This window comes from Piliocolobus tephrosceles, chromosome 3, assembly GCF_002776525.5.
Source record: "Piliocolobus tephrosceles isolate RC106 chromosome 3, ASM277652v3, whole genome shotgun sequence".
Lineage (NCBI taxonomy): Eukaryota > Metazoa > Chordata > Mammalia > Primates > Cercopithecidae > Piliocolobus > Piliocolobus tephrosceles.
The window spans coordinates 16409895-16426877 of NC_045436.1; the positions used below are offsets into that span (position 1 = coordinate 16409895).

Below are 16983 nucleotides of genomic sequence, written 5' to 3' on the forward strand. Positions count from 1 at the left end.
CAGTGGGACATCTGGATTTCTGCATGAAGCTTCTTGGTTTGTTTCATAAATAAATGCCACCCCTAAGTGTCACTAGTCTGGGATGAAATATCAAAGAGCGGGGAGACCCAAACATGGCTGGATAATCACCAGATCATCACTCACCACTAACTACTTCTAGATCTGTCCTCCCCAGCTAGAAACTGTCATTCTCTTGGAATACGGTGACTATGACATATCTCATTTTAGGAAGCCGAGAGAGAACTTACACTGCATGGAATGGTGAGAATCAATAGAAGGAACTAGAACTATGATTTATTTCCTAATAAATGTGTGACTGGGAAAGAAGCCTGGGAGGATGCTCATCCCACTAAAACAGTCCTGTTCAGTTTAAGTTAAATACATTTTATTTATTCAAAAAACATTTTTTAACATTTCCCAAATGTTTTAAAAACCAATGTTTTGTTTTTCTGCAGGTTCATGAGTTTTGGTAAAATATAGATTATCAATCCTAGTTCTACATTTATGGCATAGGAGATCAATTTTTATTAAATAATCATAGCAAAATATTTATCGCAGTAGAACAATTTGGATGTCACAATGAAAAGAGTCAGTGGAATTTTCTTCTATTTTTTTTTTTTTTTTTTTTTTTTTTTTGAGACGGAGTCTCCCTCTGTTGCCCAGGCTGGAGTGCAGCAGTGAGATCTTGGCTCATTGCAACCTCTGCCTCCCAAGTTCAAGTGATTCTCCTGCCTCAGCCTCCCAAGTAGCTGGGATTACAGGCACCCACCACCACACCCAGCTAATTTTTGTATTTTTAGTAGAGATAGGGTTTCACCATGTTGGTCAGGCTGGTCTCGAACTGCTGACCTCGTGATCCGCCCACCTCGGCCTCCCAAAGCGCTGGGATTACAGGCGTAAGCCACTGCGCCTGGCCAATTTTCCTCTATTTTATATGATAGAGATGGAGAATTTGGAGGCAGAATGCAATAGGACAAAGGATATTCACATTAACTTTTCAATCTTTGAGGGACAAGAGATATTAATCTCTTGTAAGCATTGTTCAAAAATTTGATGGCTTACTATGTAAACTCCTAACATGATTATCTAAATTAAAAAACAAAAACAAACCATATTTTACTCGTGTGTCAATAACAGAAGCTAGTATTTTTCCCTTCAACTATTTCTCTACACTGTGTCAGACTTTTTAGAATTTATTTGAAATGTATTTGTGGAGAACATTCAATATAGGAATCTTAATCAGAATGGGATATAATGGGAGGTGAGATCACCAAGATGGCAAAGTAGGAGACACTGGCCTTTATTCACCCCCAACTAAAAAACAAATACAGACAGCTATTCACAAACCCAAAGAGCCCAGAGAGCTCCAGGGCCCACTGAAGAATCTGCAGCAACACAATGGAGCAAAAGAAACTAAGAATATCTACATAGGACAGGATCACCTGTGAGGTCTACATACCTGAGGCACAAGGAGATAGCTAGGAAAAAAGAAGAAAGGCAGACGCTATTGGTATTGGCCATGCGGCAGGAACTACCATAGTTTCCAGAGGTCTGCTCTGTAGAGGACACTGGCATCACTGGCCACTGAGGTAAACAACAGCCCTTTTGCTGGGGAACCCCAGAGAGGGAGATGCATCTGAACACTCACCACCATCCAAGAAGCAGCTACTCTTGAATTACTTTGGGAAAAGCTCTGCCAACTCTCCCATGCCCCAGTGAGCCCTGATCCTGAAGCCACAGCTGCTCTGCTAGTGTCCACACTGCAGCCCCAGGCTCTGTGGCTGCAGTGGGCCTACCTCTGACATTGGAACCATTGCTATAGTGAGCTAGTTCATGCTCCAGGCTCCAGAGCCACGCCTTTATTGTGCATGCCCCATCTCCAGGTCCTGGATTAGCTGCAACAGGGAGTTAGAACCCACCCCAACTCAGGAGCTGCTCTAACTCTATGCATGTTTCTGCTCCTTTTCTTGGCTCTAAAAGCTACTTCACAAGCATCTGGTACCTCACATTCTGTTATCAATACATTAGCGAAGTAGTTTTGCTCTAAGCCCTGGGTTTTTAAACTGCCCCAGATCTTGCAGCCATAGTCTTTCCACTCATGCTTGTGCTTCAGTCCTCAGCTCCACAGCCACTCTACAAGTGCCACTGCTGCTGCAAGTAAGCCTATGAGTCAGAACCAGTGCCAAGATGCATTCAACTTCTGCAATGAGAGAAAAATCAGGATGACCTTGGCAGCCATACGCAAAGACTCCAACGTGCCTCACTGCCACTGCAGGTATCTACAGCATTAGCCACTGAGGAGCACTGGGATCTTTGCCAGCACTGACCTTGGTGGGCTGATCTGCACAGGGAAGACATAGCTGGTATCTTCAGTAGTCCCAGAACTGCTATACCCCACTCAGCAAGAACCCTCACACCCTCCTTCCCCCACAGAGGAAAGTCTTTCCACATTGAAACCAGCCTATAAAGTCCGCAAGAGGTGACTGGTCCACAAAATGCACAGGCATTAATGTAAGTCAACAAGAAACATGAAAAATGAAGAGGACATAATACCACGAGAAGATCACAATAATCTCCCAGTAGCAGACCTGGATAAATAATTCCGAATAATTGTTTTACAGAAGCTCAGTTAACTTAAATCAAACACAGAGAAATAATTAAAAGATCATTTACAATGATCAAGTGAGATTTATCCCTGGGATGCAAGGATGATTCAACATACACAAATCAGTAAATGTGATACTCCACATTAACAGAATGAAGGACAAAAACCATATAATCATCTCGAAAAAGGCATTTGACAAAATTCAATGTAAAAAGCTTCAACAAATTAGGTACATGAGGATTGTACCTCAACACAATAAAGGCCATATACGACAAGTTCATAGCTAACATTATACTCAATGATGAAAAGTTGAAAGCTCTTCCTCTACAATTAAGAACAAGACAAGGATGCCCACTTTCCCCACTTCTATTCAACATACTACTGGAAGTTTTAGCCGGAGCAATTAGGCCAAAGAAAGAAAGAAAAGACATCCAAATCAGAAAAGAAGTTAACTGTCTCTGCAGATGACATAATCTTATATATTCAAAACCTTAATGCTCACTATTTAAGGTAAATGTTTATCTTTTTACCTAATATACAGCTAATAATTTAATATTTTGTTTTCTACATATATCTTAGAGTTTTTCATGAAATAACGTTCCCATTTAAGATATAATTTCAGTGCCTTAAACGTTCAGGTCCCAAATGTAAAAACAATTTATCAATTCAATAATAAACTGTCAAATTAAAAAAAAAAAAAACCCTAAAGAGACTCTACCAAAAGCTGTTAGAACTAATAAACAAATCTAATAAAGTTGCAGGAAAATCAACATAGAAAAATCAGTAGTGTTTCTACATGCTAACAGTGGTCTACCTGTAAAACAAACTAAGAAAACAATCCCATTTACAATAGCTAAGCAAACAATAGAATATTTAGGAGGTGAAAAATCTACGTGCTGAAAACTGTAAAACACTGATGAAATAAACTGAAGAATACACAAATTAAATGGAAAGATACCCTGTGATCATGGATTCAAAGAACTAATATTATTAAAATATCCATATTATAAAAGCAATCTACAGATTCAATATAATCGCTATCTAAATTCCAAAGACATCTTTCCCAGAAATAAAAAAATCCATCCTAAAATTCATCTGGATCCACAAAAGACCTTGAATAGCTAAAGCAATCTTGAGCAAAAAGAACAAAGCTGGAGGCATCACACTACCTGATTTCAAAATCTACTACAAAGCTACAGTAATCAAAACAGTACAGTACTCACATAAAAACAGACACATAGACCAAAAGAACGGAACAGAGAGGCCAGAAATAATCCATGCATTTATGGTGAATTGATTTTCAAGGTAGATGCTGAGAACACATTAGGGAAAACACAGTCTCTTCAATAAATGGTGCTTGGAAAACTAGATATCCATATGCAAAAGAATGAAACTAGACCATCTCACACCATATGTAAAAATCAACTCAAAATGGATTTAAAAACTTACATGCAGACCTAAAACTGTAAAACTTCTAAAAGAAAAGAGAAAAACTCCATGACATTGGTTTTGGATGTAACAACCCCAAAAGAACAGGCAACAAAAATAAAAATGGACAAATGGAATTTTATCAAACTAAGAAGCTTCTGTAAGCACAGGAAACAATTAACAAAGTAAATAGTCAATCTATGGAATGGGAGACTACATCTGTGAACCATACATCTGGTAAGGGGCTAATATCCGTAATATACAAGGAACTCAAACAAATCAATAGTAAGGAAACAATCTGATTAAATTGGGCAAAGGACCCAAATAGACATTTCTCAAAAGAAGACATACAAATAGCCAACAGGTATATGAAGAAATGCTCAACATCATTAATTATCAGAGAAATGCAAATTAAACCACAAGATAGCCCTCCCACCTATTGGTGGGAATGCAAAATGGTGCAGCCACTATGGAAAAACAGTACAGAGGTTCCTCAGAATATTAAAAATAGAACTATCATCTGATCTAACAATCTCATTACTAGGTACATATCCAAAGGACATAAAATCTGTATATCGAAGAGGTATCTACACTCCTGTTCACTGCAGCAGTATTCACGATAGCCAAGAGATGGAATCAAGCTAAGTGTCCATCAACAGATGAACGGGTAAAGAAAATATGGTATATATACACGATGGTATTAATACTATGCACCCTTAAAAAATCCTTAAAAAATAAAAAAATCCTGTCACTTGCAACATGAATATTATGTTAAATGAAATAAGCCAGGCACATAAAGACAAACACAGCATGGTATTACTTACATGTGGAGTGTAAACAAGTAAACAGAGAGTAAAATGGTGGTTACCAGAAAGTGAGGATTGGGAGGAGTGGGCTGATTTTGGTCAAACGACACAAAATTTCTGTTAGGAAGAACAGTTTCAAGTGATCTATTATACAACATGGTGACTACAATTTATAATACGTTACATATATGAAAATTGCTGGAAACAAATTTTAAGTGTTCTCACCACAAAAACAAGTAAGTGACATAATACATGTCTAAATAGCTAGATTTAGCCATCCCACAATGCATACACATATTAAAACATCATATTGTACAAGATACACACAATATTTACTTGTCAATTAAAAAAATAGGGTGCAATCTCTTTTTTTTTTTTTTTTAAGAGATGGGGTCTCGTTCTGTCATCCAGGGTGGAGTGCGGTGGTGCAATCATAGTTCACTGTAGCCTTGAACTCCTGGGCTCAAGGAATCCTCCTGCTTCAGTTGACTAATCTTAAAGAACAATAAGATATTTCATGAATAAGTCTAGCTAAGTTCAAGGTGAGAATCAACATGACTGCTGAAGAGATTTACCCCACTCAATAAGCTGACAATTGTTAAGTAACTACTATAGCATGTGGTACATAAATGTTATTTCTCTTTCTTTCCCTTTTATCCAAAAAACTCACCTTCAGAGTTGGAGAAGACCCAACATAAATGGGCGGAGGATTTCCTTGCCAGCCCTCAAGACGATAGATATGTCCAACACGAGAACAAGGAACAAATAATAATTTGCCACCACACTGCCATATCTATGAAGGAAAAACACATTGTGAAAGTTGTTTCAAATACACACATAAACCATAACTGAAAATTTATCTTGTAAGTGTAAATCTAAAATCTAAATTATATACAATGTCCACACAGAATTCTTAAACTAAACAAGTTCCTAAAATAATTTGCTTTCAAAAGTTCATGTAACAACCAAGAAGGCAACAGGGAATATAGTATTAATAAACTGCTACAAAGGGGCCTCTTACTGTATACTCATAGCCCCTAGCAACCTTCTCCCAATATAACCTTGCAAAATCATGTGGATTCTTTATTCCTAACTCATTCATCATTTCCACTGCTAATATATTTCCTACTTGGGTGATTATTATAATAACCTCCTAACTGGCTTCTTCACCTTCAGCTTCTCTCTACTCAACTATCCTTATTTATAGCAAGAGATTATTACAGCTGAAGGGCAGCTTTGGGTCATGTTATTCCCTTGCTTAATATCTTTGATCGTTCTCCACTGCTTATCAAATTAAATAAAAATCTCTTAACTCAGCTTTAAAGGCTCTCTTCAATATGGCCCTAATACACCTTCCCATTTTATCTTTTAGATGTCTTCCTTATTCATGTTGCCTGATGCTGCCAAAGTGTGCTCCTTGCTATTCTCTGAATACATTCCTTGTGTTCCCTTCTTTGTACTTTTCCCATGCTACTTGCTTAGAAGTCCCCCTCCCGCCCCTTATCTGTACTTACTAACATCATACCCATCTTTCTACTTCTGCCTTAAATTCTACATCCAGCATAACACTGCTTCCCTCTCCTCCCCTCCCCTCTCCTCTTGCTCTGTCACCCAGGCTGGAGTGCAGTGGTGCAATCTCGGCTTACTGCAATCTCTGCCTCCCGGATCAAGCAATTCCCCTGCCTCAGCCTCCCAAGTAGCTGGGACTACAGGTACGCACCACCATGCCTGGCTAATTTTTTGTGTGGCTAGGATGGTCTCAATCTCTTGACCTCCTGATCCACCCACGTTGGCCTCCCAAAGTGCTGAGATTATAGGCGTGAGCTACCGTGCCTGGCTGACATTGTTCTTTAAACACACCAACTGAATGCCATTCTGTCTTCTTGTATTATGAATTTAAGTATAATTCTAATACCTTCTTATCAAGTTCCTTGAGAGCAAGGACTTGTTTACTCCTCTTCTATCCCTCACAGTGCTAAGCACAGAACATTTAAGACAAGAGGTAATGAAAACCTGTTGAACTCAAACTGTGATACAGTTCTTTCTTTTGGAAAATGGGGGTAGGAATGGGGGTTGAGGTGGGTGCTGGAGCATGGAAGGTAGTATGGTTCCAAGACTGCTTCAACAACAGGGGAGGTGCTGCAGGAAGACAGCTCCAAAGTCAGCCTGAGGATGCAGTCATTGCGGGGCTCTGCTTCTGTCTTGAATCATGTCCTACAGTGATAAAGGGTGACTATATCAGTGGGTGGTCAACTGTGGCCCTAATGCATGCAGATTCTTCCAAGGGCTTCCATAATAAAAAGCTCCAGCATATAGAAAGTTGGGGTGTGGGGGTATTTTCATTTCTAAAGGTTGCTAGCCACAATTTTGAGCTGAGCCCTGTATATATATGATAAGTTTGGAGCTTGCATTTCGCCTAATTTTTCCCTCAAAGGCATCCATTTTCATTAAATCATTCTTTATGTAATTTGGAGAAATGCATTATATCATTGTGGTTTTATCCCCCTACAAGAAACCAGCTTTATCTGAAAGCCACAGAAGTTAGTAACTACTTGGAAAATTCCATCTGTTGAAATAAAATGTTACCTTGTATGAGATCTCAAAATTTTCACCACCCCAAATCTGGAGACCTGGATCATAGAGACCCAATTCAAAGAAGAACTCTCGTTCAATGGCAAATAATCCCCCAGCCATGGCTGGGGACCTAAGGAAAAGAAACACTGCAATAACCATCATAGACAAACTCCCAATAACCCTCCACCAATAGGCAAGAAGCCTTGTAGAATACAGCCTAAAAATGCATAGAAAAGACAAAACTGATGGCCAAACATGAAGAAATTATAAAGCCTTTACAAAAAAAAGAAAAAAATCTGTTCATAATTCCCTAACGAATTTACCACAATTTCTAACTGAAACTATAGGTCATTACAAAATAGAGCATTGTTTCATTTCACCATTAGAGGGCGCCTTGGTTCCTTTGTCGATTTAAAAATTAAGCCTTAGTTTTTAGCTAATACAGAATTTTTTCTTTCATTCTTAAAAACACTGAGCCATACAGCAGTGGTCTGCTAACTGCTTCTGCATTGATTTATGAGTCATTCTTGGATGAACAAAACCATACACCATGGAAGTAGTCTGTCATTTTTAAATTTTATAGCTCAGGGACTCACCAAATAAGGGTGTAAAGCATCGTAGAACAGCCACAGTTCATTCAGAGTTTGCAAATGTAGTACAGAAATGACACAGGAGAATTAGACATAGGTATTTACTGTGTCAGGAGGTAGGAATGCAAAAAGGTGATCCGTGGATCTGTGGGGCTTCTTGAATGGATCTTAAATTGGACACTTTTTAGGTCCAAGAGAAAAAAGATTTAGTAGATTCTTAGGGACAAGTCACTCCCACCATTGGGAGAAATGACAGCAGAATTTATCTTACTCCCTGCTCCCCTCTCTGAACAATTAATTACTAATTCATCATGTTTCTTAAATTTTAGGGTACTCATTATTATTAGGGTAACTTCATCATCATACATAATATTCAATCTATTCAAATAGGTTCATTGGAACATATTTCAAGGTTCCACTGATTCTATCTTGAAAACAAAAATTTTTTTTTTTTTGAGATATGGTCTCACTCCATTGCCCAGCCTGTAGTGCAGTGGCATGATTGCGGCTCACTGCAGTCTTGATCTTCTAGGCTCAAGGAGTCCTCCCACCTCAGCCTCCTGAGTAGCTGGGAATACAAGTGCGCACCAACACATCCAGCTACCTTTTTATGTATTTTGTAGAGACGGGGTTTCGCCATGTTGCTCAGACTGGTCTAGAACTCATGGGATCAAAAGTCCCACCTGCCTAGGCCTCCCTAAGTGCTAGGATTATAGGCGCGAGCCATCGCACCCAGCCTTGAAAAGATATCTTGAATCTGCTGACTTATTTCCAACTTCACTGCCACCAGCCTAGACCAGGCCAACACTGCTTGGACTTTCCAATACCTCCCGAGCTTGTCTCCTTTATTCTCTTCTGCCCCCTACTCAAGGCTAATCACACAGTAGCCAGAGCAGACTCCTCCACATGCGCCTGCGTGGTACCAGCCTCTCCCGGCTCTCTGGGCTCACCACGGTCTCTCTTCCCGTTGAGTCCTTCACTGCTCCGCTCCCACCTGGAATGTGCAGGCCTCCTTTCTGTCTCAAGGCCTTCATTCATGTTATTCACGATCCTGAAATGTTCCCTCCCCACAGAATTGAGCCCTCATCCTTCAGGTCTCAGCCTAAATGACACTTTGTCAGAAGGGCCTTTCCTGATTTCCCAAGCTGGATTAGGTTCATCTTTCCATAAACTCATGTACTCTGTTATTTTTTCTTCATACTACTTATCACAGGTGCTGTTCCAGAGTTTTGTTTGTTTTGTGAGACAGGGTCTCACTCTGTTGCCCAGGCTGTAGTACAGTGGCACAATCATTGTTCGCTGCAGCCTTGAACTCTTGGGCTCAAGCAATTCTTTTGCCTCAGTCTCCTGAGTTGCTGGGACTACAGGCACGTGCCACCACACCAGGCTAATTTTAGGGTTATTTATGTAGTTATCTGTTTAATTTCTGTCTGACTTACTATATTTCACATCCAATGAGGAAACATATCTTTAAAAATGTATCCCCAGAAAATAGTGCTTGGCATACGGTAAGCACTCAATAAATGTTTGTTGAGTGGATAATGAATCAAGAAATACTTTCAATACTAACAGAAAATAGCATCAGGAAAAAGTTGTTCTCTTATGCCTTTTCTTCTTCAAGTATGCTCTCTAACTCAGTAACAACACTATTACATTTTAGGTGATATTTTCATGTCACTTTTATTTAGCTGTCATTTAAGATTATTCCATTACAGCTGTGTCTTTCTTTTTTAGACTGAGTCTTATTCTGTTGCCCAGGCTGGAGTGCAGTGGCGTGATCCCAGCTCACTGTAACCTCCGCCTCCCAGGTTCAAGTGATTCTCCTGCCTCAGCCTCCCGAGTAGCTGGAATTACAGGCGCACACCACCATGCCCAGCTAATTTTGCATATTTAGTAGAAACAGGGTTTCAGCATGTTAGCAAGGCTGATCTCAAACTCCTGACCTCTGGTGATCCTCCCGCCTTGGCCTCCCAAAGTGCTGTGATTAGAGGTGTGAGCCACCTTGCCTGGCAGCTGTGTTTTTATCTTTAAATATATTCCCATTCATCTCAGTATATACTTGAAATGCATCTTAACATGGACCCCAGTGAGTTAATTAACAGATAACCTCCCTTTAATTTTTCTAGCTTACTGAAAAAAATCTTTTTACTGGCCTATGGAATTAGCAGAAATATAAAATTGCTCAGCACCCTTTATTTTTTTTCTCCCACAGTTATGTGTTAAATTAAGCAGGTAAGCAGTAATTTCCTGGACTATTCTGAATAAGAAATTTACCAAAAAAAATTGGTAAATGTCCAATTAAGCTACTATAATTAATTAAGTGCTATAACTTCTTTATGTTTGCCATTCAGTATCTTGATATCATGACATGCCCGAATCCCACCAGCATTTCCATGACATTGGAAGCACCTTCCCAAAATAGAACTCTAACATTGTCAGCAGTGTAACAGGGAGAGAGAGACCAAAAGCAGAACCATAGGATCAGAAAAATGAGATTAGACACATTCAGGAGAAGGCTATACTAACATTTGAGCAAACATTTCATTTGGGGTCATTTTTTACAGAGACAGTAAAATGTTCTAATTACAAGATCAAAAGAAGAGAGTAGCATAAGTTGTTCTACTGAAAGAACCACAAGAAGGTCAAAAGCTGATTTTTGAATAGAGTTTTCTTTTAATAAATCACTTTTCTGAGAATGAAGCAATAAAGGATTCTATGTAATGTTTTTTAAAGTCATGTATTGTGATTCATCAGATTTTAGTACAAAATTAATATTTGAGAGTTAACATAACAGAAAAAGGGGAGGAAAACCCAAAAATCTCTTGCTAGTGCCCTTCATTGTTAACATTATACCCACGGCATGAACGTGGAAATAAAAGTCTTGGTTGGATTAAAGTAATTTATGTATTTTAAATGTATAGAATGACACTGTCATCAAAAGCATAAAATTTGATGTCTAATCCAGGATAACTAAGATTTCCTTTTTTTTTTTTTTTTACTTGTACTTGGAACATATGCCATATTACATTATTTTTCTTTCCCCAATGAAAGTGTGTATGTCTCAGTAGTGGACATCGCATTTAGGGTAAAAGCAATTACAGCGGAGCAAGTGGAGTAGAGTGAAAGCTCTGAAACAGTATAAGGAAAGATGCTCTTTCAGAATCTGAGACAGCATCTACAGTTTTAAAAATAAATCTTTAGCTTGGCAAGAGGTTAATAGGTTAGCAGCAACTGGAGAAAAGAAAAATATGTAAGTGATTTAGTGATTACCGATATGGTTCAGTTTTTGTCTTTCTCAGTCTCTTCTCTTGAGGGGTCAGAGGCACCCGTTTCCAGAGCATACTCCAATCCCATGCTCCTCGGGCATACCCATCTTCATCACCGCCCCCTTGGGGTATAATTTCATATGTGTTGCCATTTATGACATCTATAAGCGGCACAGTGCAAATGGTTCTGTATTGTGTTGATGATGGCAGCAAAGATCAAATGGAAGCGTACGTATGGACCCACACATTTATACGAGTTCATGAGGAAGAAAAAAAAAAGAACTTAGATAAACATTCAACATAAGAAAATAAAGTAATAGTCTTTACCGATAAGGTTCAGTTTTATGTTTTCTTTTGGCCTTTTCCTTGTGGCTTAGAGGAATACGTTTCCATAGTAAACTCCAGTCCCAGGCCCCTCTGGCAAAACCATCTTCATCCCCACCTTGCTGGGGTTCAATGGAATAATCATTCCCATCTATGTAATCTATTAGAGGCACAGTACATGTAGTTCTGAAACATTTACAGAAAATGAAAAAGCATTTAAGAACCCAAGACTAGTTCAGCATGCCTAACTACATTATCTCTTTTTGTTGCTGATTTGTTTGTGCACTGGGGGACTTTAGTATCTAATGGGAAACAGAGTAAATGAATGTCCCATAAAAGCCAAAAAGCCTGTTTTTGTAAGGGCAGGAGAAAGGAGCTTTCTCCCTAGGCTTACAGACGAATCTTTTGTCAGGGACAAAGAACTATATCATTGAGCTTAATAGAGTTTTTCTCCTTTTCACTTTGGTATTAAAGGGAACTTTATTTTGGTAATTTTATATTATTTATAAGATTTTCTTGCCTGTTATTTTCCCTATCACCCATGAAAAAGCTCATGTGCACGTGTGCATGCATGTACGTGTGTGTGGGGTCACCAATAGCACTTGCCACATTCTTAGCGGTTCTCTCAACCCTTTATTGCTTTCTATTTCTTGGAAATAGTTATTATGAAAATGTGTTTCCGTACTTTTGCTTGATCTTCCTCACTTCTCTAACTGCAAGAAAACAGTTTTTATTGCAAAAAAAAAAAAGAAAGGTATTGTTGCTTTAAAAAAAAAAAGCAAAAAAAAAAAATCCCTCAAAACTTGCTGAAGAACTTTTAAGAAGTAGTCGGATAATTTGGAACAAAAAATCTCTTATATTTGGGCTTCACGAAAATGCTAGTACTCTATAACCAATTCGGTGTCAAAGTGACATCACAAAGATTATCTGGTACCCTTCTTGTTGCAATGTTCATCTCGTCAGAAAGGATTTTAAAATCTATTTTCCTAAAATAAAAATGACAGCTGCTTATATCCAGGTCAAGGTGCTTTTAAGAAGTTTAAAAACCAAGGAAAAGGGAAAACCTACAGGGCTTAGAACTTTAATATGGAGGAAGTAGAGTCTAGAACAGGTGCTTCCTTCTCTCCAGAGTGTGAACTCACACTGGAGGGTCATTGTCAGATTCGTGGAATCCGCCACTGGAATCTGGAAAAGCACTTCCTTCCTACCCAGAAGCCTGCTGGAATTCACCTCGAGAGAGTTATCTGACACTTGGTCAGTTAACTTTCCTCACTTCTTATGATTTTCACATTCCTAAATACACAGTGCAGTGTAAAGTGTCCCAGGGAGGTCTTGGTCTGACAGTTTATTAGCTATCTGATTTGGGGAAAATTACTTAATTTCTCTAAGCCTCAGTATCCTCTTCGGTCAAATGGGGCTAATCGTCTCTATCCTGCAGGGCTGCTGTGAGGATGAAATCAGACAGCATATGAAAAATGTTCGTGACCAGCCTTCACATTCAATCCTCTCATGATGAAATCCTCCAAAGTTCTGCCTTTGATTCATGCCATTTGCCATTTGCCACACGGACATGTTTTATTTTCCGAATTATGGACTAGAAGCAAGGAAGGCTTTGGAGCTAGAAAACTGATGGTGCCTTGTATTGTCTTAGACATTTCTGGAAATTTAATGGTGATTGCCACAATTCCATGGAATAGCTTGTCTATTTCTAAACTTTAACGTTTCTACAGGAACCCAAAGCCTTGACACAAGTAACACTTGGTCTTTACTATTGAAAGTACTCATTTAAAAGTCACAAGAATCAATAGGAATAATTTCAAAGCATGGTTCTTCAAGTGTTTAGAACTCTTACCCCAGTTTAGAGGGAGCAATTTCTGTTACTCTTAGGGAAAGTGCCTGGAGATAGAGGAGTCTTAATAACCCAACCACAAAATGATTCTTGAGTGAGGAACCCTGGGTTTCTCCCAAATGCCAGACTGCCTACATTTAAATCAGTCCACAGTATCAGTCTAGCTTCTAGATGAGGGATAACACTAACGCACACTTGACACATTGAATAGAACAGGAATCAAAGGATGAAAATATTATTTGCCCTTCCAGGACAAGGTTTACTTTCAACCAGGAAAGAAAAAAAGCAAGGTAATGTTACCTGTCCTTAGATATAGGAGCTACAAGTGGTGCATACCAGTTAACTGCCACCTCACAGTGGGCATCAAGGTATATCAAAACCTTAAAAAAAAGAGGCAGGTGAAAGAATACTCCTCGTATAGGTTACATCATATATTACACACAATTTAAAATTAGACGCTAATAAAAATTAGCATTATAGTCAATTCTGACACACAAGTTATCTGTTTAAGCCAGCATTCTCATTTCAATTTAAAAAAACTGAAGAATGATTAAAAATGTATATGATTTAGTTACCAAACCCAAAATGTTGACATTGTAGATATCAAATGCTTCCTACCTGTCCAAGTTTAGCCTTCTGAGCACCAATACTTCGTGCTTGAATTAAACCTTCCCTTCTTTCATTTCGAAATACCTTCACTAGGCCATTCCACAGCTTAATATATTCATCCAGTTTTTCTTTTAAGTGCTCTATTAAGAAAAATCAATCGATATTATAAATTAGACTAATAAATATAAACCAATTAATTATTATTTTTCTCAGGAAACAAGAATAAGAAACAGGTGCATTGGGTAGACAGTAATTTTACATGGACCAGATTGAATGTTTTATCTATTAAGAAGGAAGGTGAAGTATATTATTTAAGTTAATTTTGAATTTAATATGCCTACAGAGAACTGGTTAGTCTGAGAATTATCAAACGTCCCTCTAAACAATGATTATTCCAATTGACAGTTAAGGTTTTAAGAGATATTAAAATTTTTATTCCTGTTCACATGTTAATGTCAAATCTGAATGCTTTCAGGAACAGCAGTTTGTTGGCTGTTGGCAGAAGCAATGGTTAGGGTTTCTGAAGATGCACTGCCTACTAATAATACTATAACATTTCACTGGAATCCACACAGGGTATAGGTTATTTAATATTTGTTTCTGGGCCACCTTTCCCCAACCACAATCAGTGTTGAAAGCTGCAACCTTGATGTGATGAATATGGTTCCCACCAAGTTGGCAAATAATCAAAAAATCTCATTTGCTTTTTATCTTAAGCATCAAATGTATAATTATACATTATAAAGATAATTCTAATTATACATACATATACGTATAATATGTGTTTGTAATTTAGTAGAGGAAGTTTTGTGTTATAAAAACCAGACACATCTGGCAAAGTTTCCATCTTTGGCTTCCCATTATAAGAGAACTGCTTTTGTTTGTACCACTATGAGTCCATGAAATTAGCTCACCACAGTCAGAATGAGCTGCAGATCATTTAAAAGATGCTTCTTGAGGACACACAAATTGTTTTAAAATTGTTTAAAAATTTGGCCCATGAATATGCAATCACAGGAAAACTGCTGTATTTAGAGACGAGTTAGTGGTTAAATGGGCAAATCAGACTGTATACTTAATATTTTACTCATTTTAGGGCATATATTATTAGTAAGATACTCACATGTGGGTATCTGAAATTGAGAAAAAGAACTTTCTATTTTGGTACCCAGTTTTAATAAGTATTATAAATAAAATTCTCATGCTTAATCATGTTTTTCCCTCAGAAAACCTAAGTAATTTTCCCTTCAAGTTAACTTAAAAAAGAAAAAGCCTTTATCATCTTCTTTTTAAAGTTCAGTGCAGTCCTAAATCATTTTTTTAAAGCCTTTTTGAATTCCATCAGGAGGATTTTTTGCATATGCAACTTAAACACATCTTAAGTTTTTATGGGCAGAAATGAATTGATGGCCTATGCTTCAAGTTTAGATTCTTGGTTCTGACTGCAGGCTAGGACCTGTGTGACTTGCCTTGGCCAATGAGAGGTGGGTGGAAATGACATCAGTCACGCGCATAGAAGCGTTAAGAGGTCGCTTGTGTGTGTCTTCTTTCCCACTGCCCCTCTGCAGGCAGTGTCCGAGCTGAGGCTGTTCTGCATGCCTGGGTCCTGCACTGAGGATGGGGAGCAGGGCTAGCGCTAACCCGCAGGGACCGTGTATTTTGAGCAAAAGCTAACCCTTCATTGTGCAAGCCACTGAGAGTGTGGGTTTGCTTTTATTTCGGACCACCACAGCCACAGTTAGCTGATGCACACGTGTGGAGTAATTTGCTCTATTGTTAAAAGCTCCAAACCTTTATAGAGAATACTATAATGCCCAGAAACCCAAGTGTTATTATGAGTTAGCTCCTTTTATATGCATTTTGTCTTCAAAAGAAAAATCGTTATCTTAAAAGTTTTACTTTCTGAATATATTAGGGAAAGTACATACCAAATTATCACTCAAGTCTGACTAACCAAACAGTATGTAATTTTACTAAGGATAGGACTGAGATTTTAAGGTTGATTTTAAGGTTGTTTTGAAATTGAAAAAACTAATTAAAGCTGTACTTTTGTTCAAGGGTAGCCCAAACTTCTCTGCCTGCTCTAAATTCAGGGGACCCTGCACGACTGTCTTCATTAGAGATTTGTAAAAGAAGTCAAGATAAAAAAAAAAAAAAAAGACAAGAGTAAAAAAATACACAATACTCTGAGGTCTGAAACTGTGTTCTTTTCTTTGGCAAAGCAGTTATTTTAGGATGCTAAATACCTTTTGGTGTATCTTCACTTTTTTTTAGGATATGATAAACTTTTACTGGTATTAATAATACAGAGGTTCTTAAAATTAGTAAAATTGGGGGATTTTGAAAAGTTATTTTATAGATTTAGATTTTTGTACATGTAAATTATTATTGTACCAACAATATCATTTGTCTTAAGACAGAAATAGTATTTTAATGAAAACATTACTGTCATAGAAATTTGCAACAAAATGGACATACACAAAACGTTGTGCCTAAAACCTTTTAGATTTGACATTAACATGAGAACTGAAAAAAGTTTTAATGTATCTTAAAGCCTCTAAATGCATTTGCTACGACTAAAAATTTTAAAGCTATATATTCTCTAGTGTACTTAAAAATGACTAGTTACTAAAAGGATCAGCTGCACAGAGACGAAGGGAAAAACAGGTCACATTTCTATGTATTCATGCTAACATATGTGTACAGTTTCACGATTGTAATCATGTCCTTGCAAAACCAGCAAAGATTTATCCAGACTGTAAGAATTTTCAATTACATTTTGGAGGAAGCTTTTTTATAAAGCCATTCTGAATGATATTTTCAGGCTACCTATGTTTATCTTCACTTCTAACATTACAATCAGTGGCATACTTTTGCCAAATGTTTGTGTACAACCAAAGTTTTGTGTACTACTTGTACATCTCTGAGCGCG

General features: G+C 37.9%; 1 protein-coding gene across 4 annotated transcripts in view; it reads right to left on the reverse strand.

Annotated features, from left to right (window-relative positions):
- Positions 1 to 16983, reverse strand: part of GALNT7 (polypeptide N-acetylgalactosaminyltransferase 7) — a 150835-nt gene that overhangs the window by 14359 nt on the left and 119493 nt on the right. For 3 of the 4 annotated variants that reach the window (XM_023229082.3, XM_023229105.3, XM_023229099.3), the window contains 5 exons: positions 14061 to 14191; positions 13743 to 13822; positions 11274 to 11456; positions 7426 to 7543; positions 5510 to 5632 (listed from right to left, as the gene is read on the reverse strand). In XM_023229082.3, the coding sequence (XP_023084850.1) occupies positions 5510 to 5632; positions 7426 to 7543; positions 11274 to 11456; positions 13743 to 13822; positions 14061 to 14191 (635 nt within the window). Of the gene's footprint in view, positions 1 to 5509; positions 5633 to 7425; positions 7544 to 11273; positions 11457 to 11596; positions 11780 to 13742; positions 13823 to 14060; positions 14192 to 16983 lie in introns of all 4 variants that reach the window. The other variant, XM_023229089.3, reaches the window with a different exon arrangement.